The following is a 21,635-nucleotide window of genomic DNA, read 5'->3' on the forward strand; positions in this document are numbered from 1 at the left end:
ACCTTTCATTTCTGTTTTTTTAACACCCCTGCCTAACCCCAGATCACCAACACAGATTGCTGCTAGGACAGTTAGTACAACTTGCCATGAGCCTGCTGCTTCAGCGCCAAACACGGTAAGGCGTGCCCTGCAGCGACTAACCAGTGCATTCAGCCATCTCAAACTACAACCTGTTACGGCCGCACGAAGGTCCCCACAGCCCGACTCCACTAGGGCCAACACACCAGAATACAGGACACCAACACTGCCAAACTTCAGATGGCCTCTTTCAGTCTCCTCGAGTTTCCACGGTGTTTTTGGCCTGCCTGTGGTGAAATTCCTTTCCATGCAAGATCCTCTAAAGGACTGAATATAAAATTTTGTCTGCTTTTTTGACTGCTGAGCATCCTGCAGCCTGGCCCTGAAAAGGCCAAGTGCCAGCTGTCTAGAGGTTAACAGAAGGATTCCCCCCTCCAGGCTTCACATTCCTGTTGACATGGCAGTCCCTGGGCTGTTTTAGACAGGCATTGCCAGATACGATTCACCAAACGCAGGCAGCACATGCAAGGCTGTTCGAGTGTCAGGAGTCACAGCTCTCCTCCTCCAGAGGAGCTCTCAGCCCAGAGCTATGCTGGACAGGAGGGGTGGAGACATCAAAACATCACTACAGCACGCTGGACACCAAATCGATTTCCAAACCCACCGTCCCAATGTCCTTAACGAGAAAACAAGAGGTTTGGGGTGAAGGAGGAGATCCAACAGTCCTTTGGCCCTGCCAGCCCAGCTCCTCTCCCCCTCGCTTCTAGCCACCACAAGCCCCTACAGCCATCAACGGGACACTCACCTTGAGGATCTTCACGACGACCCTCTCGTTGTTGGTGATGTTGATGGCCTCGAAGACCTCGCTGTACTTCCCTCGCCCGAGCTTGCGAACCAGCTGGTAGTCGTCCTGATTGCTGCGGGCACCAAGAGAACAGAGGAGGGCGGGGGGGGGGTAGAGGATAACTGACAAGGCAGCGGGCCGGGGCGGGGGGGGGCCCTCTCCCAGCCCCCCCCCTCAGCCGCCCGCAGGCCCCCGGGGACACCCCAAAACGAGGGGGGGGGGCAGGGAACCCTTCCCGTGGGCTGAGGCCCGCAGGAGGGTGCGGGGCCGCCGGCGGCCCGGGGAAGGGGGGGGTGGGGGGGTGTCTCCCCGCGGGGCGCTTTACCCCCAGCTCGGGACGTGCGCCTCGTAGTCCCAGTACTCGCGGCTCCTCAGGCTGTTCACCTCGGCGTACACCCGCGCCCGGCTGCCGGCGGCCGGGCCGGGCATGGCGGCGCCGGGCGGCGGCTGCAGGAGGAGGAGGAGGGCGCGGGGCCGGCGCGGGAGGCCGGCGAGGCGGGGCGCGGCGCGCAGGAGAGCGGCGGCGGGCGGCAGCAGGGCCAGGCCGGAGCGAGGCCGGGGCGGGGCGGGGCCGGCCCGGGGGCGGCGGGCGCGGGGCCCGCGCGGAGCGTGCCGAGGCCCGGGCCCGGTGCCGGCGGCGGCGGCTGCAGCCTGGGCCGGCCCCGAGCGCCGCGCAGCCAACCCGGAAAAGGCGCCGCCGCGAGAGGCGCCCGCCCTCCCACCGCCGCCCAGCCGCCCGCCGCGAGGCGCCCCCGGGCGGCGCGGAGGTCCGGCCCCTCGGCGCCCGCTCGGCGGGCGGCTGCCGTCACGCCTCGTCACGCCCGCTCCGCCATCGCAACCGTCACTCACCCGTCAGGCCCCCGTCCCCCCGCCTCGTGTCACCCGCCACGGCCCCGTCACCCAAGCCCTCCCCCTCCCCTGTCACCCACCCAACCTCCTTCTGTCCCCATCATGGCTTCGTCGCACCCTGTCACACCCCTGTCACACCCTCCTCACTCCCCATGCCCCATCGCGGACCCTGGGGGTCCCCAGAGGGACGTCTGCCGCCCTGTCACCCCACCTCAGTCTGGTCACAGCTCTGGTCAGCCCCCTGTTACACCATGACCCCCATCATCACCTGCCAGAGCCCCTGTCAGCCCGTCACCTCCTGTCACCCCCAAGGTGGGACCCTGGGTGGAGGAAAGGCCCCATGTTCCTCTGGAGAGACTTCACAGAACCACAGGCTGGTTGAGGTGAGGCACCTCCGGAGGTCGTCCAGTCCAGCCCCCTGCTCCAGCCGGGCCACCCAGGGCTGTTTGCCCAGGACATGTCCAGACGGCTTCTGAATACCTCCACGGATGGAGACTCCACCGCCTCCCTGGGCAACCTGTGCCAGTGCTCGGGCACCCTCACAGTGAAAAAGCGTTTCCTGATGTTCAGAGGGAACCTCCTGGGTTCCAGTTTGTGCCCATTGCCTCTGGTCCTGGCACTGGGCACCACTGAGAAGAGCCTGGCTCCCTCTTCTTTGCACCCTTCCTCCAGTCCCTCATTTGTCTTGGTGGCCCTTCGCTGGGCTCTCCCCAGTATGTCCCTATCTCTCTTGTACTGAGGAGCCCAGCACTGGACACAGCACTCCAGGGATGGCCCCACCATTGCTGAGCAAAGGGGAAGCATCCCTTCCCTCCACCTCCTAGCGATATATTGCCAAACGCAGGCCAGGACACCATGAGTCTTCTTTGCGGCTTATGTTCAGCTTGATGTCCACCAAAACCCTCAGGACATTTTCAGCCAGGTTGCTTCCCAGCTGGGTGGCCCCCAGTGTATATTGGTGCCTGGGGCTGTTCCTCCCTAGGGCCAGGACTTTGCATGTCTTCTTGTTCAGGAGAAATTCAGGAGGTTCCTGTCAGCCCATTTCTCCAGCCTGTCCAGGTCCTTCTGGGTGACAGCACAACCCTCTAGAGTATCAGCCACTCCTCCCAGTTTGGTGTCATCTGCAAACCTGCTGAGGGTGTGCCCTGCCCCATCACCCAGATTGTTAATGAAGATGATTGGACTGGGGATGCTTTACCTAACGCAGAGCCCAGGAGACCATTCACCTTCTTTGCAGCAAGGGCACATTGCTGGCTCATGTTCAGCTTGGTGTACACCAGGACCCCCAGGTCCTTTTCAGAAAAGCTGCTTCCCAACAGGACTGGACCCAGTATTGAACCCTGGGGTACACCGCTAGTGACTGGCCTCCAACTAGACTTCGTGCCACTAATCACCACCACCCTCTGGGCCAGTTTTCAACCCACCTCACACCCTCACCTCCCAGTGCCCAGTGAGTCCCAGGGGAGCTGCCAAATCCAGCCCTTCCCCAAGCCCACACTGGCTGGGTGCAGCCAGGTCTCAGCACCAGCCACCAGCCTGCGAGGTGACAGAGCAGAGCTTGGGACACAGGTTGCCTGGTCTTAGTCTGGCACTGCTCCTGGCTGGCCTCCAAACATCAGCTTAGGTTCGGCTGGAAATTAGACTTGGCTCCAGGCTGTTTCATGGTGGCTGCCGAGGAGCCTTTCCAGCCATCAGGTCACAGGGCCACCACTGTCCTTCCTTTTCTGCAGGCATCCACTTCCAACTCAAAACCAAGGTGAGGTTGGAGCCTTCAAACTGCATGTAGATACTTCTTGGTATTGCTATTAATGGGAAAAGCAGCACTTGATAAACAGAGGAGATAAGCCTTTGGCTGCTCTTCCTAATGGAAGTACATAGAGAGACGATTTTCTTTTCCTTTGGGTGCTAAGAAAGGAAAAGGACCCATAAGGACCTCGATTCACAGTGCTAAAGCTGATGTGAGTGCTGGGCTTTGAGGTTTTGAGGAAACCTAAGGAAAGTATCCCTGGAAAGATAAGCATGTGGAGTCAACTGTGTGCTGCAAAACCCAGTGAGCTTTCCAGGTGCCTGAGACTGAATGATGAGAAAACCCAACAAGACTTTAACATTTCATACTTTGGGTCCTGACTGAACGCAGTCCAGGCAAGACTTTCACAGGCTCTTTGGAAAACAAGGAGGATGTGCTCAAAATGGTCGCTCTCCCAGGGCACTCATCACTGGAGAGAAAAGGCAAGCTTGACACCCACTGCTGTTAAACCTGTCTTAGCAAAGTGAGAGGAAAATCAGCTGTCCTTGGGGAAGTCTGCCACATCCAGAGTCCAGCTTACTGGCCTCCTTCTACCAGGACTGCAGAGCGAAGATGAACATCACCTCCTAGGACCCAGAGGAGATGCAGAAATGCACAAGCAAAGCAGTCAGCCCTTGCATGAACTAGAATTTGTGACAGCATATGCAAAGGCATTGAGTCGCAGGTTTAAAGCGGCACCACGATGCTGGCATGTGCATATGGCTTTTTCACAGAGCAAGATGGCTAGAGCTGCACCACTACACAGCTGAGACGTTTGTCTCTCCCAGTAAATTCTGCATGGGACCAGGATAAAATCCTGCATTAAAAGGGAGATTTGCATTCCACAGGGTGCTGCTATTTGGGCACAGGCGCTCAAACGTCAAGTTGGCTAAAATTTTTCTGAAGGATCATTTTCCCAATGGAGTACGCTAGGTTGTCAGCAGTTTCATCACTGGTGACATCTTCCTTGGTGCTTTCCGGCAGGACACAGGCAGACTACCAAACTGGCTTGCCAGGCTGATTTCTGGCAGGACAGCCAGTCAGTGTGCTGCCAGCTCCTCCAGCTGATGCCTCGGCTGCCCGACTGCAGGAACCGGGGCTGCTTGCTGGTTTCTGATGCTGCGCGGTGCTTTCCACAGCAAAAAGCCCTGTTTGAAGTTAATGGGAAGTTTGCCAAGCTTTACCTGCTTTCTCTAAAATGTTAGTGAGCTGCTGTTGTTGTTGTTGTTATTATTATTACTATTTCAAAATCTGGCCAGAAAGGTCCAGCTGTTTCCCAGAGCAAAGTCAGGGAAAATATGGTTTTGGCCATTAAAAACACCTGCAGATCCTGTCCTGAGGGTACATCAGAGCTCTGGAGCCTGGTGTTTGTCAAGGGACAAATCTTCTGGCAGAGATGTACTGAGTGTCCTGCTGACCTCTGAAAAGCTTTGTGCAGCTGGACAGAGCTATAAACTTCTTAAAATCTGCACCCCATGTTCCTGCAGCTGCAAAACCTCTGGCACAACATCGCTGGACCCTCCAGAGATGCCATGCCTGCCCATCATCCCATCATGGCTCCCCCGGGTCACTCAGCTGCCTCTCCCCTTCATACTGAATGATGAAATACTTGCTGTCTCAGGTTGGAGCATCACAAAACGTGGGCCGGTGCAGAGACCGACGGTCTGGTGTTATAATTATCTCTGCGGTCTTAATCAGCCAGCTCACACAAGTACTGCTTTTAACACAGGTTTTAATTCATGACCCCATGTTAAGGTTTTTCATGGGATCCCCATCCCACCCTTCAAGCAAAGAGGACCTCCAGGCTGTGTTACGTACATCCTGTCCCCTCCTCCTCATCTCAAAACTCTTGCTTTCTGGCATCGAGTTCTTGTATGTGATGAAAATCCTGCAATGAGGGGTGTTCATCCCTGCACCTGATGAGGCCGGGAAGCATGGTTCCTCCCATGGATTGGATGCAGTTATGACTCAAGATGCATTTTGAAGGTGAGTTTTGACATGTTCTGGCCAGAAATAGGACTGGCATTGCCAGGGCATTGATTTTTCTCCTGTTTATGTAATTAGGTTGGCTTGCATCCCTCATCCCAGAAAAGCCATGGAAATGCATCACCAGCCACATCAACTTTCAGGGGACAGATGCACATTTAAACAGACCTGCCACCTGCTGCTGTTGGTCCTGAGTGTCCAGCACAGGGAAGTCAGAGCACATCGCTGTGCCATGGTCTGGATCCAGCAACAGAGCCACTTAGAAATGATGCTCCACACCCTTACAAAGCTCTTAAAATTAGGCATGCCTGCGGGGGCAGCTGCCTTCAGGACTGGTGCTACCGTTCCTCCCATTTTACAGCCAGACCGTGATAAAGCAGAGCCTGTAAGAGGAAGATTGCAGTGTCACAGGCAGAGAAACCCCCACTGTGGTGCCAATGCACCCCAAATGTGAGCTGGGGGCCAGTGTTTGCCTGCACCCCTCCAGGCTGGCCGGATCCTGTCTGGCGAGGAGGAGCCAGAGGTAGTGCCTAACCAGGAGCTTCTGGGAGCGGGCATCACAGGGGTGGGAGCGAAGTGCACCCCATGAAACCCCCGAGATGATTGCCCCTCTGGCATCGCACCACCCCCCCATCCCTGTGCCCATGTCCCCTATGCCGCCTGTCCCCATGTCCTCCTGTGGCCCATGTCCCCCTGGGCCCATGTTCTACGTCTCCTCATGTCCCATGCCTCCTGTCCCCATGTCCCCCTGTGTCCCATGTTCCCCTGGGCCCGTGTCCCCTGTCCCCGCGTGTTCCATGCCTCCTGTCCCCATGTCCCCCTGTGTCCCATGTCCCCCTGGGCCTGTGTCCCATGTCCCCCTGTGTCTTTTGCCTCCTGTCCCCAAGTCCTCCTGTGTCCCATGTCCCCCTGGGCCCGTGTCCCGTGTCCCCCTGTGTTCCATGCCACCTGTCTCCATGTCCCCCTGTGTCCCGTGTCCCCCTGGGCTCGTGTCCCCCCATGTCCCATGCCTCCTGTCCCCATGTCCCCCCGGGCCCTTTTCCGTGTCCCCCAGTGTGCCATGCCTCCCGTCCCCATGTCCCGTGTCCGTCCCAGTCCGCCCGTGTCCCGTGCCCCATCCCCGTGTCCCGTGCCCCCCCCGCGCCCCCGCCAGCCGCCCCGCCGGCAGCGCGCACCGCCCCCGCCGTTGCCAGGAGACGGCGATGGCGGAGCGGGACCCGGCGGCGCTGCCGCTGCCGCAGCTCCGGGCGCAGCTGCGGGAGGCTCGGTACCGCCGGCCGGGCGGGAAGGGGGTCCGCGGGCTGCGGGGCCCCGCTGGGGGCTGCGGGGGCCGGGCCGGGGCCGGGGCCGCCGCTGGGCCTTAACCCGCGGCAGCAGGGCCGGGCCCGGGCAGCAGGGCCGGGCAGAGTACCCCCGGCTGCCCCCCCCCCCCCGCCCCGCCCCGCGCTGGGCACCGTCCCCAGAGGCCCCGGCGGTCCGGGCTGGCCGCGGCCGGGGTCTGGAGCCAGGCTGCCCGCCCTGCCACCCCTGACCCCCGGGAGGGGCCGGTGCCCCAGGCTCCGCCGGCTGCTTCGGGTCCGGGAAGGAGCGGCGCTGGCCGAGGCCCCGTGCCCTGGCCGGGGTGCCCTCGGGCCCTCCCGCCCCTCCTGGGTTGCCCTGCGGTCGCCCGTTTTGGCTCAGCCCGACCCCCTCCTCCTCGCAGCCACGCCAACGCCCTGCTCCAAACGGAGGCAGAAATGCTTGAGAAATGGTACCGTAAGATGGAGCCGTGCGGCCCGTCGCTCCCGCTGCCCTCCGAGACGCGGGATGCCCCACCGGAGCTGATGCAGGTACTGCTCTGGAGCCGTGGCAGCGGCTGCGCGGCTGCAAGTGCTGGGTGTTCGGGTCTGGCTGCCGCCTTACCGCGCAGAGCCATGACCCTTCCTCCTTCTGCAGCCCCTCTGACCTCCCGGTCTCAGCAGTCATCTGACAGGTCAGCAGGCAAGCTCCCCTGTTTGAAATGTGATGAAGAACGTCCCGCAAGAGCCCTCTGCACTTGGGCTTCACAGTGATGAGCCCCTAACCTAGACATCTGCTTGCAAAAAGCTGCTGCTGGTCTTGTAGGTGTAAGAGTTTGGGCTGCCTTGCTGTTCCTGCGCTCAGTGCAAACGCCAGGCTGCCTTCTCATTTCTGCTCCTCCAGCTGATGCTGTCTCTTGCCTGTGTGACAGCACTGTGTCCTCCTGAACAGCGAGTGCCAGGGAGATCTGGAATGAGTTAACCCCCCCCCCAGCATGATTTGAAGTAGAAGTTAAACAAATAGGGAGGCTGGTGCCAAGAAAGCAGGAGACTTGCCCAAGGCCCTGCCAGGCCTGTGACAGGACTGCTCGGCTCCTCTCCTCCCTCCTGGGGAAGTTCACGTGGGCTCAGACTTGTGCACATCCACACTCGGGTACCTCCGCTGAGTGTGTGCTGCTCCCTTCCTTCTCACCGGAGCCATGCACAGGCTTTGGAAGGAGATTTTTACCTCCTGGCCAGAATGTTGCCTTTTCACCAGAGATTCAGTGAACAGAAGCTCTAGATCCTTTGTGGTGGAGCTCCTTTCAGCCAGCGTCCTGCACTGGGTTTTAGTGCCTGCCTGAGTCCAAAGCAGCCACTTTCTGGTTAGTCCCAGACTGAGCCCTTAGAAACTTTGCCTTTGGCCAGGTGGGTATTTGCCCTCTGCAAAGCAGTGCCTGCCTCGCTCTGTCCCTACAGCAACTGGGAATTGCTCCTGTGTGGTGTCAGTTCTTCCGAGAGCATACTCCAGCCTGCCCACGCTGCAGTACGCTCAGCTCCTCAGGGTGTCTGACCCAGGCAGTGATAGGAGACCCCATCTGTCCTGCACAACAATTAGCATCTTCTCTACGAAGAGGTGTTTTACCTGCCCACATGAAGCTCTCACATTGGCTTTAACCTCTAGCCCTGGATTTGCCTGTTGAATTGAACTGAAAGTGCTTGCTTGGCAGGGTTTTGTGGGCAGATGAGAGGACAGATAGGGTCAGCGCAGGTGCGGCCTTGAGTTACCTCTGCTCTGGAGAGGTCTCCCTGTCCTTGCTATAAGCTGGAATCCCTCTAACATGATCATTGAGATTATTTTCTTTTTGAATACAGGGAAGTGCAGCAACAGTTAGCCACTGCTGGCTTTCTAACGGCATCTGCGTTGTTCCTTGGTTGTTGCAGACACGTGGCAGGTACAAATCCAAGTTGCATGGTGCGACGGACTATTTTGTAGGCCTCACAGTGGAGCAGAAATGTGAGCTGGCTGAGCGGGAGCTGACTGAGATGAAGGATGAGATTCAGAGGATGAAGGAGGACTCAGAGCAGACCTTGCAGAACCTTGAGGTATGGCTCTCCAGGACCTCTACGATCACCAAGGTGTCAAACAGTCTTGTTACTTTCCACACCTCTTTGAACGTGTCATCCCTCAGGCAGTGAGACAGACTTGCTTGGTGTGGGCTGTTCATAGCAGAGCATTGCTGTGAGTGGTCCTGAGTTCAGAGTGGGAGCCAGAACTGTCCTCTCACCTCACCCCTTTCTTGAAGGCAAGTACACCAACAGAGATCAGATGTGCCCAGTCTCTAAAGACGGATCTTGTTATGGCAGGAGCTAACAATAATACAGGCGAGGGGAAGATTTTTAGGTAGAGAAGCTCAGATCTGCTGTGTGAGATGAAGAAGTCAACACTCAAAAGAAAAAACTCCTTTTTGTCAGCTTCTTGAAGGTGTGCCCTTTGTGCCAGACATATTTTTCATTCTAGCAGCTCCCAGAAGCTTCCTGATTTGGCTGGGCCCCTTGCAGTCCTCTCCGGGGTCTGCCTTTCTGCTGTCTCTGGGATTTCTTCAGTGTGCTCCAAGTCTCTGAGACTGTGTTCCTGCTGCAGGCTCCTTGAGGCTGTATCACCATCTCTGCCCTGTGCTGCCAAGACCTCCTCCTAGCCAAGATGCTCAGGAGCTTTTGGGGAAGGAGAGACCTCTGCATTCGGTTCAGACCACTGATGCTGCCTGCAGTGGCCAGGAGAGGTGAAGCAGGCAGCCCGTCCCTCTCGTGTGGCTGCAGGGCATATGCAGTAAACAAAGGGTGGTAATTTGTCTTGTGTTGGCTTAGTCAGACTGACAATGTTTGTAGGTCAGGATGGAGTGACAGATGTTGAAGCTCAGGCACGTGAGAGATTGTTTTCTTGTTCTTTTTTGAGTCAGTGAAGTAGCAGTACTGTGTGAGCCTGCACCATGTGCCCCGAGCTGCACAGGGTGAAACTCAGTGCTCCCACAGGAGAAATGCTAGTGTCGTGGTTTAACCCCAGCCAGCAACTAAACACCACGCAGCCGCTCACTCACTCCCCCCCACCCAGGGGGATGGGGGAGAAAATCGGGAAAAGAAGCAAAACCCGTGGGTTGAGATAAGAACGGTTTAATAGAACAGAAAAGAAGAAACTAATAATGATAACGATAACACTAATAAAATGACAACAGCAATAATGAAAGGATTGGAATGTACAAATGATGCGCAGTGCAATTGCTCACCACCCGCCGACCGACACCCAGCCAGTCCCCGAGCGGCGAATCCCTGCCCCCACTTCCCCGTTCCTATACTAGATGGGATGTCACATGGTATGGAATACCCCATTGGCCAGTTTGGGTCAGGTGCCCTGGCTGTGTCCTGTGCCAACTTCTTGTGCCCCTCCAGCTTTCTCACTGGCTGGGCATGAGAAGCTGAAAAATCCTTGACATTAGTCTAAACACTACTGAGCAACAACTGAAAACATCAGTGTTATCAACATTCTTCGCTCTGAACTCAAAACATAGCACTGTACCAGCTACTAGGAAGACAGTTAACTCTATCCCAGCTGAAACCAGGACAGCTAGTAACACTGGCAGAGAGCATGCCTGGTCCTTTCTGGTGTTATCTGTTCCTAAAGCTGTTTGAATAAGGGAAGTTAGCACCTCTTGACAGTTATGTGACTTTATTTCTACAGGCAGTCATTGAAGAAGCAGATGTTTGGTGGACTGATGTTAAGAAAGCCATCAGTGACTTTGAGAAAGACATCATCAGCACCATCTCCAGCAAGAAAGGGAGTATCATAGCTTCTGAGAAGCTGCTGAGATACATGGAGGAAAAGAACCGCCAGAGGGTCAGTGCATCGTGGCAAATTTTGAGGCTGGTCTGTCATCTGACAAGTATGTTGGTTAGGGAAAATCCTAGTTCCCATACTCCTGTGTGGCCTATGTCACATTTTCAGACCATCTTAGCAAGTCTTGGACAGCCCTTGTCACACTTGTCAGTTGGTGACTAGCCCAGGTGCTCATCAGGCTGCTGAGCTGCAGCACAGCTGTGAGCACAGATGATGCAAGGCCCTTAGCGGAGCTTGAGAAAGTGCGCAGCCATGCCCCCACGTTTGGGGCAGGCTGACTGAGCAGTGTTTCTTGCTGGGCTCCTTTCTAAGCCAGCAGTGAATGCTGCAGTGCGCATGAGATGAACGAGAACCACACCATAAGGAGTGAGGTCTGGGTGCTTTTTCTCCTCCCAGGCTCTGCTGTTCCACTATAATCTGCTGTCTTTCTTTAGGATCTGCTGAGAGAGAAGTTGCGCTTAAAAAATTATTTGCTCAAGGGTTACAAGAAGAAGCTGCAGCAGCAGCTCAGGCAGGTGCGTGCGGCAGTTGAGTAGAAGTAGGGACTAGATGGCCCCTAGAAAAACGAAAAGAGTACAGCCCAGTGCAGACGCAGGGCCTGCTCTGTGTAGAGATGCGTGGCCCTCCTCCTCATCCACTTCCTCCTTTGCTTCTGGCCTTGCTGCCTTTGTCAAAGGGCATTGTTGTCTGCCCAGGTTCAGACCCGGCACATGTCTGTGTGCATGACATGAGACCAGAAGTCTACCAGAGTGGAAGCTGGCAGATCTCTTTGTGCCCTTTGTGCCCTGGAAAAGATGTATGGTGGATCAGAGTAGTTCCCTGGGGACTGGCTGCTGCTGGCATGGGAGGAGCCTTGCCAGAGGGGACCTGTCTGCACTGCTTGGACCCTCTAAGCTAGGACACAGAGCACAGGCTCAGTGGCACACTGTGTCTTGCATTTCTCCCCGAGCCCCAGGTTTGCAGCCAGGCTGAAGACCCTGTTCTTTAGGTCTGCTTTCCCCACAGAGCAAAGCTCCCTTACTTGGGATGCAGCTTTGGTCAGCAACCTACAGCTCTGGTTCCTTGGGGTTTGCAGAAGGAGCGGATGGGAGAGACACTCCATGAGGTCCGCTTGCAGCAGCTGCAGGTTAGAAATGCCCAGTACCAGGAGAAGATTAATGAGAAGAACCAGGAGCTGCTGCACCTAAAACTGACCTCAGGGAAGACTGTCCAAGTCCTCAATTTCTATAAAGTGAGTGAACCTCCCAGCACCTCTGTTTTGCCTTTCTTCTGTTCCCGAGAGTCATACACAAGCTGATTAACAGCTCTTGCATCCTTTCCTTTCTCAGTCAGGGGATGCTGAACAACCTCTCTGCCTTCCTACTGACTTAGCAGTTCGGTTGGGAGGTTTGCCCAACACGCCAAAAGTAGCGATGCCCTTATTCATGTTTGGCTGCAGCCTGAAGATGGGTTTCATGCTCTGCAGCATGGTTATTTTACACCCCAGGGGAAAATTCCAGTAGGAAGGAGCTTTGGTGCTTACTTGCACAGGAAAATACATTTTTTACATAACCTGTGACATTTGAAAAATGTCATGAGCTGTAGCTGTCACTCTGAGTCACTGCTCTTATCAGTGAAAAGTGCTTCTCAGCTGGGTGTATTTGCTTCTCTCCAATCAGCCATTCTGTCTGGGTCAGTCCTAAACACGAGCTGCTGTGCCATGGGCTGTGCTGCAGTGAGACACAGAGGACATAACTAAGCAGTAACTGTGTGAACAGGGCATAATGCTGCCTTCTGCAGGGGATGAGTGGTGCCACAGAGCTCCCTTGGGAGCAGAGCTCCCATACCACCAGCTGAGACCAAACTGGAGGAGTAAAGGGGTGGCTTTGCAGGTGGCTGGGAGCTGCCATTGTGCCCACTGATGCTGTCCTGCTCTCATGTTCCAGAGGAAGCTGCAGGACGCCATGGAAACGTCCATGTCTCTGATGAAAGACATCTCCCAGAGGAAGGAGCTGCTGGAGAAAATTGAAAGAGAAGCTGCTCTGGTGGAGGAGGTAAGAGAGCAATTTGGGAGGCCCTGAGACTTCACTTGGGAGGACTCGAGGTACTTTATGTGGTATGTTGGATACTGATGCCCATTCGAGGCCCGGCAATGACCTGGATACCTGTGTGCCTTTCTGGGTCTGAGCAAGTCCTGGGGCTCCTGCCAGTGCACAGGTGGGTTTGCAGAACAGGTCACGTTGTGGATTTTGGCCCTGGCTCCACAGGGACCTGCCACTGGCTTCCTGAAATTCTGTTTCCTTGAACTTTTCATCAGCAGTGTCCTCCCCAGGGAGAAGTGCCACTGCTGTCATACCAGTCTGGGGACACACAGCCTGGCAGGGACACCACAGCTTTAGGAAGTGGGTTCAGGGGGCTCCCTAGCAGTGCTGCCTAGCAGGGATGGAGGCATTGGTGGATGCATCCCACTGCTACCTCCGGCAGTGTCAGGATTTGATTTTATCCTTCCTGCCTGCTTCCCTGGAGGACGGGCCGCCAGCTGGCAGAGGGACATTTCCTTGGGATCTCCTTGCCCTGTGTCCTATTCCTCCGGCAGCAACGAGCCAAAGCTGAGAGTGTGAATCGGCAGCTGCGGAAGCAGCTCTCAGACTACGGCGTCCCCCCTGTGCTGAGTTACGTGCAGAAGAAGGCGGCTGTCACTGACCTCGAAAACAGCCTCAAGGCTTGGGAGAGGAAGGTGGCAGTTGCTGAGGTGAGCAAGACTGGGCTGGGTGTGCAGGAGCCTGGATGTGTGCCAGCCGGGCTCTGGGTCCCAGTGGAGCCGCATCTGTGCCTGCCCACCTGCAGCCACCCTAGGGACCAGAGTGCTCGCTCCTGACCCGCCAGGAAGCCGTGCGAGAGTTCTCACACGGCGGTTTCACTGGTGCCTGGCAGAGCCAGAGGCTCTTCCTGTTTACAGAGCAGCAATCGCTCCCTACCCCGAGGACAGAGGCTGAATTTTAATGACTGAGCTCAGAGGGGAAGCCAAGGCAAGGACACAGCTTGTCATTTGACAGGAAGCACTGTCGGGCTGTTGCTATAGTGAAACCTGTCGTGCATGTAAGGAGAAGGGGATGTATGGCAGCCTGATATGTTTCCAGCTCTGCATGTGTAACCTGCACTGGCCTTTTCCAGCGCCCCGATGGCTCCCCAGTGTTTGTAGTCCTCTTTGATGATCTCAAACATTTCTTACTCACTTGTATCTTGACTCCTCCCTGATAAGGAAAGGCTGGCCAAGACCCAAACATGAGTGCGTGGCAAAGTTGCAAGAATATCTTTGACTCTTCTCCTGCCCCAACTCCTGCAGCCTGGGAGGAGATGGAGAGATAACACAGAGGAGCATAGTCAAAACGTGGAGGTAGCAGAACATGTCTGTATCCCTGCCCTGTGTGCACAGCAGTGTTGGGAGAGAAGTGGCTAGGATGGATGGGATGGGTAGTGCGGTCCTGTACCTTGACAACCTGCTCGTCCTCAAGCAGAGATGGGCTTAGTTGTGGCTGGGACAGGGAAGGCTCTGAGCTTGTGCCTGGCTAGCACTTAGCTCACCAGCACCCCAGTCTGCAATGGACAGGGCTTATGTGGTCCAGCCTTTCTCAGAGGTCAGAACTGTGTGGATTTGGGCTTGACCCACCAGCGCCAGTGCTGTTAGTTCAGAAATAGGGGTCCGGCTGTCGCTATCCCAGAGCTGGTGGACAGCCTGCCTGCAGGCCTGTCTTTGCGCAAGCAGATCCCTTCTCACCCAGCTGCTCCCCTTGACCAGAAGACCCAGGCTCTGGCTTGCATGCTGTCTGTGCAGCAGTGCCCAGAGTCCTGCCAGCCTCTGGGAGCTGGAGAGCAGCAAGGGCTCAAGGGGCTAAAGGAGGAACCTGTAGTTGTCCCTGGGATAAAAGCGAGGCTATAAACCTGTTTTCTTTGCTGGCCCCTCTGTGGCAGGGCATGTCCAACACCACTGCTGCCATGCAAGGGGCTGTAGGTTTCTATACAGTGCTGTTGTGTGGGGTCTCCAGGCTTCCTGTGGCATTCCAGGGAGCAACCAAAGTTCGTGTAGACCTGCAGGAGCTCTCCTCAGCATGCCACAGTAAGCACCAGTCTCAGGTGGGAGCAGGGGGCGATGAAGGGGCAAGCAATACAGCAGCTCAGGCCAGGCTAGATTCCAGCCTTGCAGCTTTCTCCACAACATATCACTGCTGTCTGAACCTATTAAGGCCTTCTCCTTTCTCCTCTTGCAGATGTCCTTGCAAAGCTACCGCAGAGCATGGAACCAGGTCAAGATGTCTGGTAACCAGCACTAGGCTTGTCTGATGCTGCAAGGCGGGCAGTGGAAGCTGCAGAAGGAGCCAACCCTGTCGGGAAGTTTACTGTCAGGATAAATGTAGCACCCTGCAAGCTGCAGTGAGATGAAACCACTTCTGCATGAAATGATAAAGAAACCCATGGCTCTGTTGTGAGGCCATCTCTTCGGTCTGTCCCAGTATGTGCTATCTTCCACCAGGCCCTGCTGCCTGGCCCCTCCGCAGGCCCTGCTAGGTCAGCCAGCTGTGCTCTGGGTGCTCCCCTCTCCCTCCCTCACCACAAGCAGTTATTCCCTGGTGACCAAATCTGACATGTTCACAGGAACTGTCCTTTCTCTCTGGGCAAGCCCTGGTGATCACTTAATGCAGGAGGAACCAGAGGGAGTTCCCTGGGATATGTGGGAGTTCAACATCTCCAAGCGTGCACTGACAATAGAAGAGAGTGGAGCAGTGTGAGCATATAGGGCAAATCATTTCAATGGGGCATGCATGAACCAAGCAGGCTTTCTGATCGCAAAAGCATACTTCATTTACCTGAAGAAACAAAACAGCAAGAAAGGAGCAGCTACCCCTTTCCCAAGCACCTGGGGCAAGTGTAAGTGTCCCTTGGAGATGGGAAGTGTTTTCCCACTGCAGGAGTCGTAAATCATCTCAGATGGCCCAGCCTCAGATGAGTTCAGGTCTGTTTTTCCCTTCTGGGGTTGCAACCAACTTCCTGAAATATCCTCACTGCTGGTCTGAAAGCCTCTTCCCAGGCTTTGGGTGGAGCCTGCAGATCAGCTCGCACCCTGACTAGTGTGGGGAATGCAGGAGGTCCTGTCCTCTCCGTGGTGGCCAAGATCCAGTGGCTATAGTAGGACACTGGGGTGTACAGGAACGGTCTGTAGCAGCTCATGGTGCTTTCACTGAAAATGCCTTTCAAGACCCATTTCTCAGTCCCTCTAATCTGGCACATGATGGGGTTGCTGGCATCACCCTTTTGAGAGACAAAAAAGGCAGGGTTGTGTCTCAGCAGTGTCCCTCCTGCCATTGCTCTCGGTGGCTGTGGCCTTCACTGGGCTGAGAGGAGGGCGGATCACAGCAGTTTGGTCCTTTATCATCACTGGCATCAAAGCATCACCTATTCAGGGGTCTGGCTGCCTTTGGGCTGATGATGTCCCTGTGTGCCCCAGACAAAGTGACCAGCATTGCCCTCTGTGGCTGCCCATGCCCGCATCAGCCCAGCCCTACACCTGATCCTTTGGTACGTACCACAAGGAACCCCTCTCGGTTTTGCCTCCCAAGCATCTTTGACCCTGGCCACATCAAAGGCCCTTGGAGGCCCCAGCAGTGGGAGAGGTCCAGGGACTGGGAGCAGCACCCACAGGCCTGCAGGGAGATGCTCACCCTGCAGCTGATGCAGAGATGGGTATCACACGTTCAGTCTCCCACGCCTGCTATTTGCAAGCTGTGCAGAAGGGATCTTTTCCTGTAAGAACTGAGCAGGAGAAGCCCAACAAGTGTTTTGGCTGCTCCCCCAGCCTGGAGTTGGAGATGAGCAGAACAGGGAGGAGGCGGTTTGGCTAAATGTCTGCCTGGTCTGGGTTGGTGCTCTGTGTCCCCTACCAAACAGCCTGCCACTTCGTCAGTGTCCCTGTGGCTGCAGCGTGTGGTTGCAGCAATCCTTTTCAGTGGGCAGGGATCCGTGTCCACCACGGAGAGCTTCCTCAGGAAGTTGCTGCAGCACTTTCCCTGCCTGGCCAAGGGACCACCAGAGCCTGTGGCTCTGGGCAGCCCCTGGCCTCCAAAAAACAGGGATCGTTGACCAACGGGTGCTTCTTCCTCCCAGGACAAGCCCTGTTCCCCTTCCTCCCATTGGGGCTCTTGGCAGGAGGGACTGGGAAGGCGGCTCTCTGCCCTGCTGGAGGGACCTCTTTGCCACAGGAGCCAGGGGTTACCTGCAGTGGGATGGATCCAGTCCGAGACCCAGCAGTTCATGAGGTCTGAGGCAGGGAGGCTCCCGTGGGGGCAGCAGATGGGCTGAACGATGCTGCTGAACTCCAGCGGTGTGGCTGTCCTGAGCAGAGCGATGTTGTAGAGCATCACCTCATTGAAGTCCTCGTGGGCAATGACAGAGCTGATCGAATACTGGGGCTGGTACTCCCATCACCTCTTCATGTCGCTCAGCCCAACCAAGCCCAGCATCTGCTGCCTGCGGGGGGTGGACAGAGGGGACTGGGTACAACGAAAAGCCTGGGACAAACTCTGCCTGGCCCCTCTCTGACCAAAGGATGCTTGCCCAGCTGCTGGGCAGCGACAAGACCCTCCTGAGCCAATTGAGGTGCTGTTATTCCCTGATGATTCCTAAGCCTTGCCCGGGGTGATGCAGGGGCCCTCACAGGGCACGGACCTGCTCTGCAGGCTGGATGCGGTGCTGAGGATCCAGTGCTTGTTCGGGATGGAGCCGAAGGCGAGGAGGTTGCGCTGCATGTCCTGCAGTGCCACCACCCATGGGAACTGGTCTGCGGCTGCAAACTCCTGCACTGATCTCCAGGGGGACGGGCTGGCCTGGATCCTGCAGGCTGCAGGGAAAGAGGGGGCACGTCGCTGGGTGTGCCTGGACCTATGCTTTCCCACCGCTCCCCTCTTCTCTCTGATGCCCCCTTGCCCCTTGCTGCAGCTGTCCGGAGCTTTGACCTCGCCTGGGACTGATGCCAGCATCACCCAGGCTTGCTCACCCATGGGGCTGAGCCGGTGGCATGGTGTGTGGTGCACGAGGGTCAGATCACACCCCCTCTCTCACCTGATGCTGGGGTGGCACAGAGACACAGCAGCATGAGGCTTCGCACTGCCCCAGCCGGACAAAGAGCTGGGGCCGGGGAGCCAGGGCCCCCCTTCTCTGCCCGCCTGTGGGGAGAGGGGGTGATGGTGTGCTGGGTGCCAGCTGGCAGTTGGCCTGGAGGGGTTTGTTGTGCCTGTGCTGAGCGTGCCAGGCCGGTTTCTCACCCTGGTACGTGGGCACTGCACGTCCCAAGAACCCTGGCAGCGGGCAGGGACACAAGGAGACTGAGTGGGCACATTCCCAGCCCCCTGGCTCCCACCCCCTCTCCACAGGCCTCATCCTGCTGCATTCTGCCTGCTCCATCACGGCCCTGCCGACACCCTGCCACCCCCTGTGCTGCCGCCCCTGCTTGGCACTCCGATGCTGCTACAGCGCTCAGGCAGCAGGATGCGGGCACAAGCCGCTCTGTAAGCTCACCGTCGCTGGGGTGGCTCGCAGGACCCTGCTGGCCTTCCTGCATGGTGGAGCAGGCTGTTGGAGGCTCTTGCAGCACATCTGCCTGCACAAAAAGGAACTCTGAGGCACGGGTCCTCCTGCCCTGGGCACTGATGGATGGTTTCTCCCTTGGACAGCCTGTTCTGCCCAGGAGCTTCCTTTCTGCGTGCCCACAGGGGTCTCTGCCTATCCTGGCCCCACTTGCAGGCAGAAGCAAGGGCAGCAGGAGGCAGGACGAGCTCTGGTGCTGCTTAAAGGGATTTATAAAAAACTGAAGGACCCCAAAGTGCATGGGGGTGTTGGTTAGGGAACCTGGAGGGTAGCAGGAGCTGTTACAGAGGCACCACCAAGCTACAGCTGCCTGCACTGGGCTTTCCTGTGGAGTGGTGCCAGTGGGGACAAGAAGTCTCTTCCCAGCTCATGAAAGGCCAACTGTGCCTTTGAAGAGCAGGACAGAGAAGGTGGGATGGTAAGAGGAATATGAAAACCCCTTCTTTCCATCAAGGATGAGAAAAATGTTGAGAAAGAAAAAATTACAGTACCCCTTGTATGCACTAATTAATACCCATGGGTGAAAGGAGCAGGTGAGAAGCAGAAAGCATAGGCACCAGGGCTCCTGGAGGGCTGGCACGCTCCCAGCAGGTTATCCCTGGATCGCTCTTCTCCCTGGTGAGGTGTGTGGTGGCTGTGGATGCACATGCCCAGACCAACCCCTTGGATGCCCTCTGCAATACTGGGGATAAGGACAGCCAAGGGGAAGGGAAACAGTGCTGGGAGAACGCTGGAGGGAAATCCAGATTTGAGCACTTGTTTAAACCTGCATACGGACTAGGGCAGCGTCAGCTGAACTGATTTCTTCCCAGCATGTGAATACACATTTATTATATGCAGCAAGGGCAGGGTCCACGCTATGGCATGTTTAGGACAGGGGCATCCCAGGGAAACCTTGGATTTTTTTTCATGGTTGTCTTCTCCTCCCTCGATATAGCCAATCCTGCATGTAGGAAATTCAGTACTCTATGTTCCTGCAATAACTCTGTTAGTGCTTATCTGTCCCACAGAGAAGGGTCTTTTGTGTGTATTATCCCTGACTTGTGATGTTGTGTTTGAAATGCTGTGGGAATCAGCTGGGAGGCAGCTGATGATCCCAAGGCCCATCTGTAGTTGATTTTTGCCAAAAGGGGCTACTTAACCCTGCAAGAGCCAGGAAAACATCTCCGAGAGGTTGGTTTCACCCTGCCCTCCCCATGGGGGTGCCACTCTGAGGCTGGTCCCTGCTCACCGGCTGGGCTGTTCCACCATGATGCTGGTGTTGCTGCAAACAGAATGTTTCCAAAGGTGACGCTGGCACCTGACAGTGACACTGCCTGAGCCAGAGGTGCCTGGCACCTGACTCACTGTGAGCACGACTTGACTTATTTCATCTTATCTGGATCCACAGGGGTCAAAGACAACCTGCATGAGACCAGGTGCTGGTGGAACCATGACCAGCCCATGTCCTTTACTCACGGGCTGTGGGTCGGCCAGCTTGGTGACACCGGTCCTGTCCCATTTTGCAGGTGTCAGAGAAGGTCAGCACAGCCAACGAAGCATGACCTCCATGGCAGCTCTCACGGGCGGCATGGGATGCTCTCCGAGGCCAGCCCAAGCCTCTTCTTTTGCCCAAAGGACCAGGTGCCTCCCTACCATCCCTGCTGGGAGACAGGCACCTCTCGTGAGGAACCACAGCCTCCCAGCAGCCTGGCCACAACTCAGAACTAATGAGTTTTAAGCCCTGTGGTTAATGAAGCTGACCTGACTCTGCACGGAGACAAAGCCTGAAGCCTGCCTCCAGCTCTGCCCACAGCAAGCTGAACACGGCACTTCTGTGAGCTTGTACAAAGCCTCCCTTGTGCAGGAGGGGATCCAGCCAAAAAAGTGATCTCCTTGGCTGCATGTCTCCTGGTGCTCCATCATTAATATTATTTGCTGGATTGTTCCTACTACCAAGGAAAATTTAACAAGTAAAAGCATCTGATAAAAATCTATTGACCACAGTAAAACACCAACCGAGCCAAACCAGTCTGTACAGCATGACTTTCGCAGCCTTTGAGGTACATTCACTGAGTTTACCACCTAGAAAAACAAATGCTGTGTAGTACTTGAAACACTGCCAGTGCAAAGGCTTTGATTAAAGCTTGTGTTACCAAAGCACAGTGACATGTTTGACAATCAAGCGCTGCTTCCTGCCCCAAGCCCGGTTCCCTGTTGCGCAATGACATGTGTCTTAAGTCATCTCCTTGGCATTTTGTGCTTCTCCTTTTGTGTTTCCAGATCACACTCCTCCCCTTGCTGCTGGCCTTTGCACTAAGGTCCTGACTCCGGGGTTCTGGTGACCGCCCTTCTGGCTGGGTGCCCAGCAGGAACGATGCACCTTGTCTTTGCTGAGGAACTCTGCGAGAAAACAGCTTTTGGCCACTGGCGCCTTCATGTCTTACACGATTACTCACAGGTGGTTCAAATCTTGCCTTGGACACAAATCTTGCCAGGGCCACAGTTGATGGTTTTGGTTCTGTGCTGGAGGCAGCAGCTGCAATGGAGGCTCCCATGGCGAAGGCATGTATGGCCTGGATGGGTCAGGTACCAGCACGCTTGGCAGAATGAGGCCACCAGCATGTTCCTCTTGGTTGAATTCATTTCAGCAGATAGTGAGCACGTGTGAGCAAACCCATCTAACACCCAGAAACAATGGTGTTTGCCATTCTCAGAGAAGGTAGCCTGGGACTGTGCGGCCAGTAGTGAATGACTCCAGGCAAGTAGAGCTATTGCACGGGAGTTCTGCTGCATGGCTTGCTTAGCCAGCTCCATGGCTTGAATACATCTCTGGATGGGAACCTTGCTTTTTTATCAAAGCACACATGGAGACCGCTGAGGGTGTTGCCTGCAGCAGCTGTGGCAGGGTGCTGTTCCCTGGCATGACCCCGGGTGCCCTGGTGCATGGGCTGTAGCAGCTCAGTGGAGCCATTTGGCCAGAGTTTGCATGGAGCAGCCTGGTGATGGAGAGGGCACCAAGTGACCCAAGAGACATTTTGTGAATTGGCTCAATACCTTTTGAAGGACACTGGAATCAGTGGACCCTTAAAATCCCTTCCAGTCCCATCCCACGTGAAATCCCTCCCTCCCAATAAGAACAGAGGACAGCAAATAAAAAGAGAGGGAAGGTATTAAGAAAGCCAAGTGTCTGAGGAGGCCTTTGTTCAATGTTATAACAATGGTGCAAAGAGATGATCCAGAATAAACCCACCTTGCTGGCTCAGATTTGCTTACACATGTCAGTGAGCTAATGTTTCACTGGGAGGCTTTAAGCCAGATTGGGTATCAGCCACCCTTCAGCCACCTACACATGAGAAGTGACCAAGACACAGATCCTTGCAGCTCTCACAACTCTGCTCCACTCCC

General features: G+C 56.0%; 3 protein-coding genes across 7 annotated transcripts in view; 1 reads left to right on the forward strand and 2 right to left on the reverse strand.

The window, feature by feature from the left end:
• CSNK2A2 (casein kinase 2 alpha 2) overlaps window positions 1-1,414 on the reverse strand; it is a 28,336-nt gene extending 26,922 nt beyond the window's left edge. For all 3 annotated transcript variants that reach the window (XM_052796253.1, XM_052796254.1, XM_052796256.1), the window contains exons 1-2: window positions 1,188-1,414; window positions 824-935 (exon numbers count right to left, since the gene is read on the reverse strand). In XM_052796253.1, the coding sequence (XP_052652213.1) occupies window positions 824-935; window positions 1,188-1,291 (216 nt within the window). In that variant the 5' untranslated portion in view covers window positions 1,292-1,414. The remainder of the gene's footprint in view (window positions 1-823; window positions 936-1,187) is intronic.
• Window positions 1,415-6,679: 5,265 nt separating this feature from the next.
• Window positions 6,680-15,316, forward strand: CCDC113 (coiled-coil domain containing 113). 3 transcript variants are annotated; one of them, XM_052795639.1, is made up of 9 exons: window positions 6,680-6,750; window positions 7,186-7,312; window positions 8,684-8,845; window positions 10,476-10,631; window positions 11,066-11,146; window positions 11,707-11,862; window positions 12,557-12,664; window positions 13,207-13,362; window positions 14,879-15,316. In XM_052795639.1, exons 1-9 carry the CDS (start codon window positions 6,686-6,688, stop codon window positions 14,939-14,941), a joined length of 1,074 nt encoding a protein of 357 aa, XP_052651599.1. In that variant the 5' UTR covers window positions 6,680-6,685; the 3' UTR covers window positions 14,942-15,316. The 3 variants fall into 3 exon arrangements, with proteins under 3 accessions (XP_052651599.1, XP_052651601.1, XP_052651600.1); XM_052795641.1 differs by lacking the exon at window positions 13,207-13,362; XM_052795640.1 differs by lacking the exon at window positions 11,066-11,146.
• A 129-nt stretch (window positions 15,317-15,445) lies between these two features.
• The window catches only part of PRSS54 (serine protease 54), a 35,993-nt gene continuing 29,803 nt past the window's right edge, over window positions 15,446-21,635 (reverse strand). Inside the window, 2 exon segments of the mRNA XM_052795644.1 lie at window positions 15,446-17,132; window positions 17,331-17,502. Coding sequence (XP_052651604.1) covers window positions 16,361-17,132; window positions 17,331-17,502 — 944 coding nt within the window. The 3' untranslated portion in view covers window positions 15,446-16,360.

The sequence above is a fragment of the Harpia harpyja genome, chromosome 9 (genome assembly GCF_026419915.1).
Source record: "Harpia harpyja isolate bHarHar1 chromosome 9, bHarHar1 primary haplotype, whole genome shotgun sequence".
Classification (NCBI taxonomy): Eukaryota; Metazoa; Chordata; class Aves; order Accipitriformes; family Accipitridae; genus Harpia; species Harpia harpyja.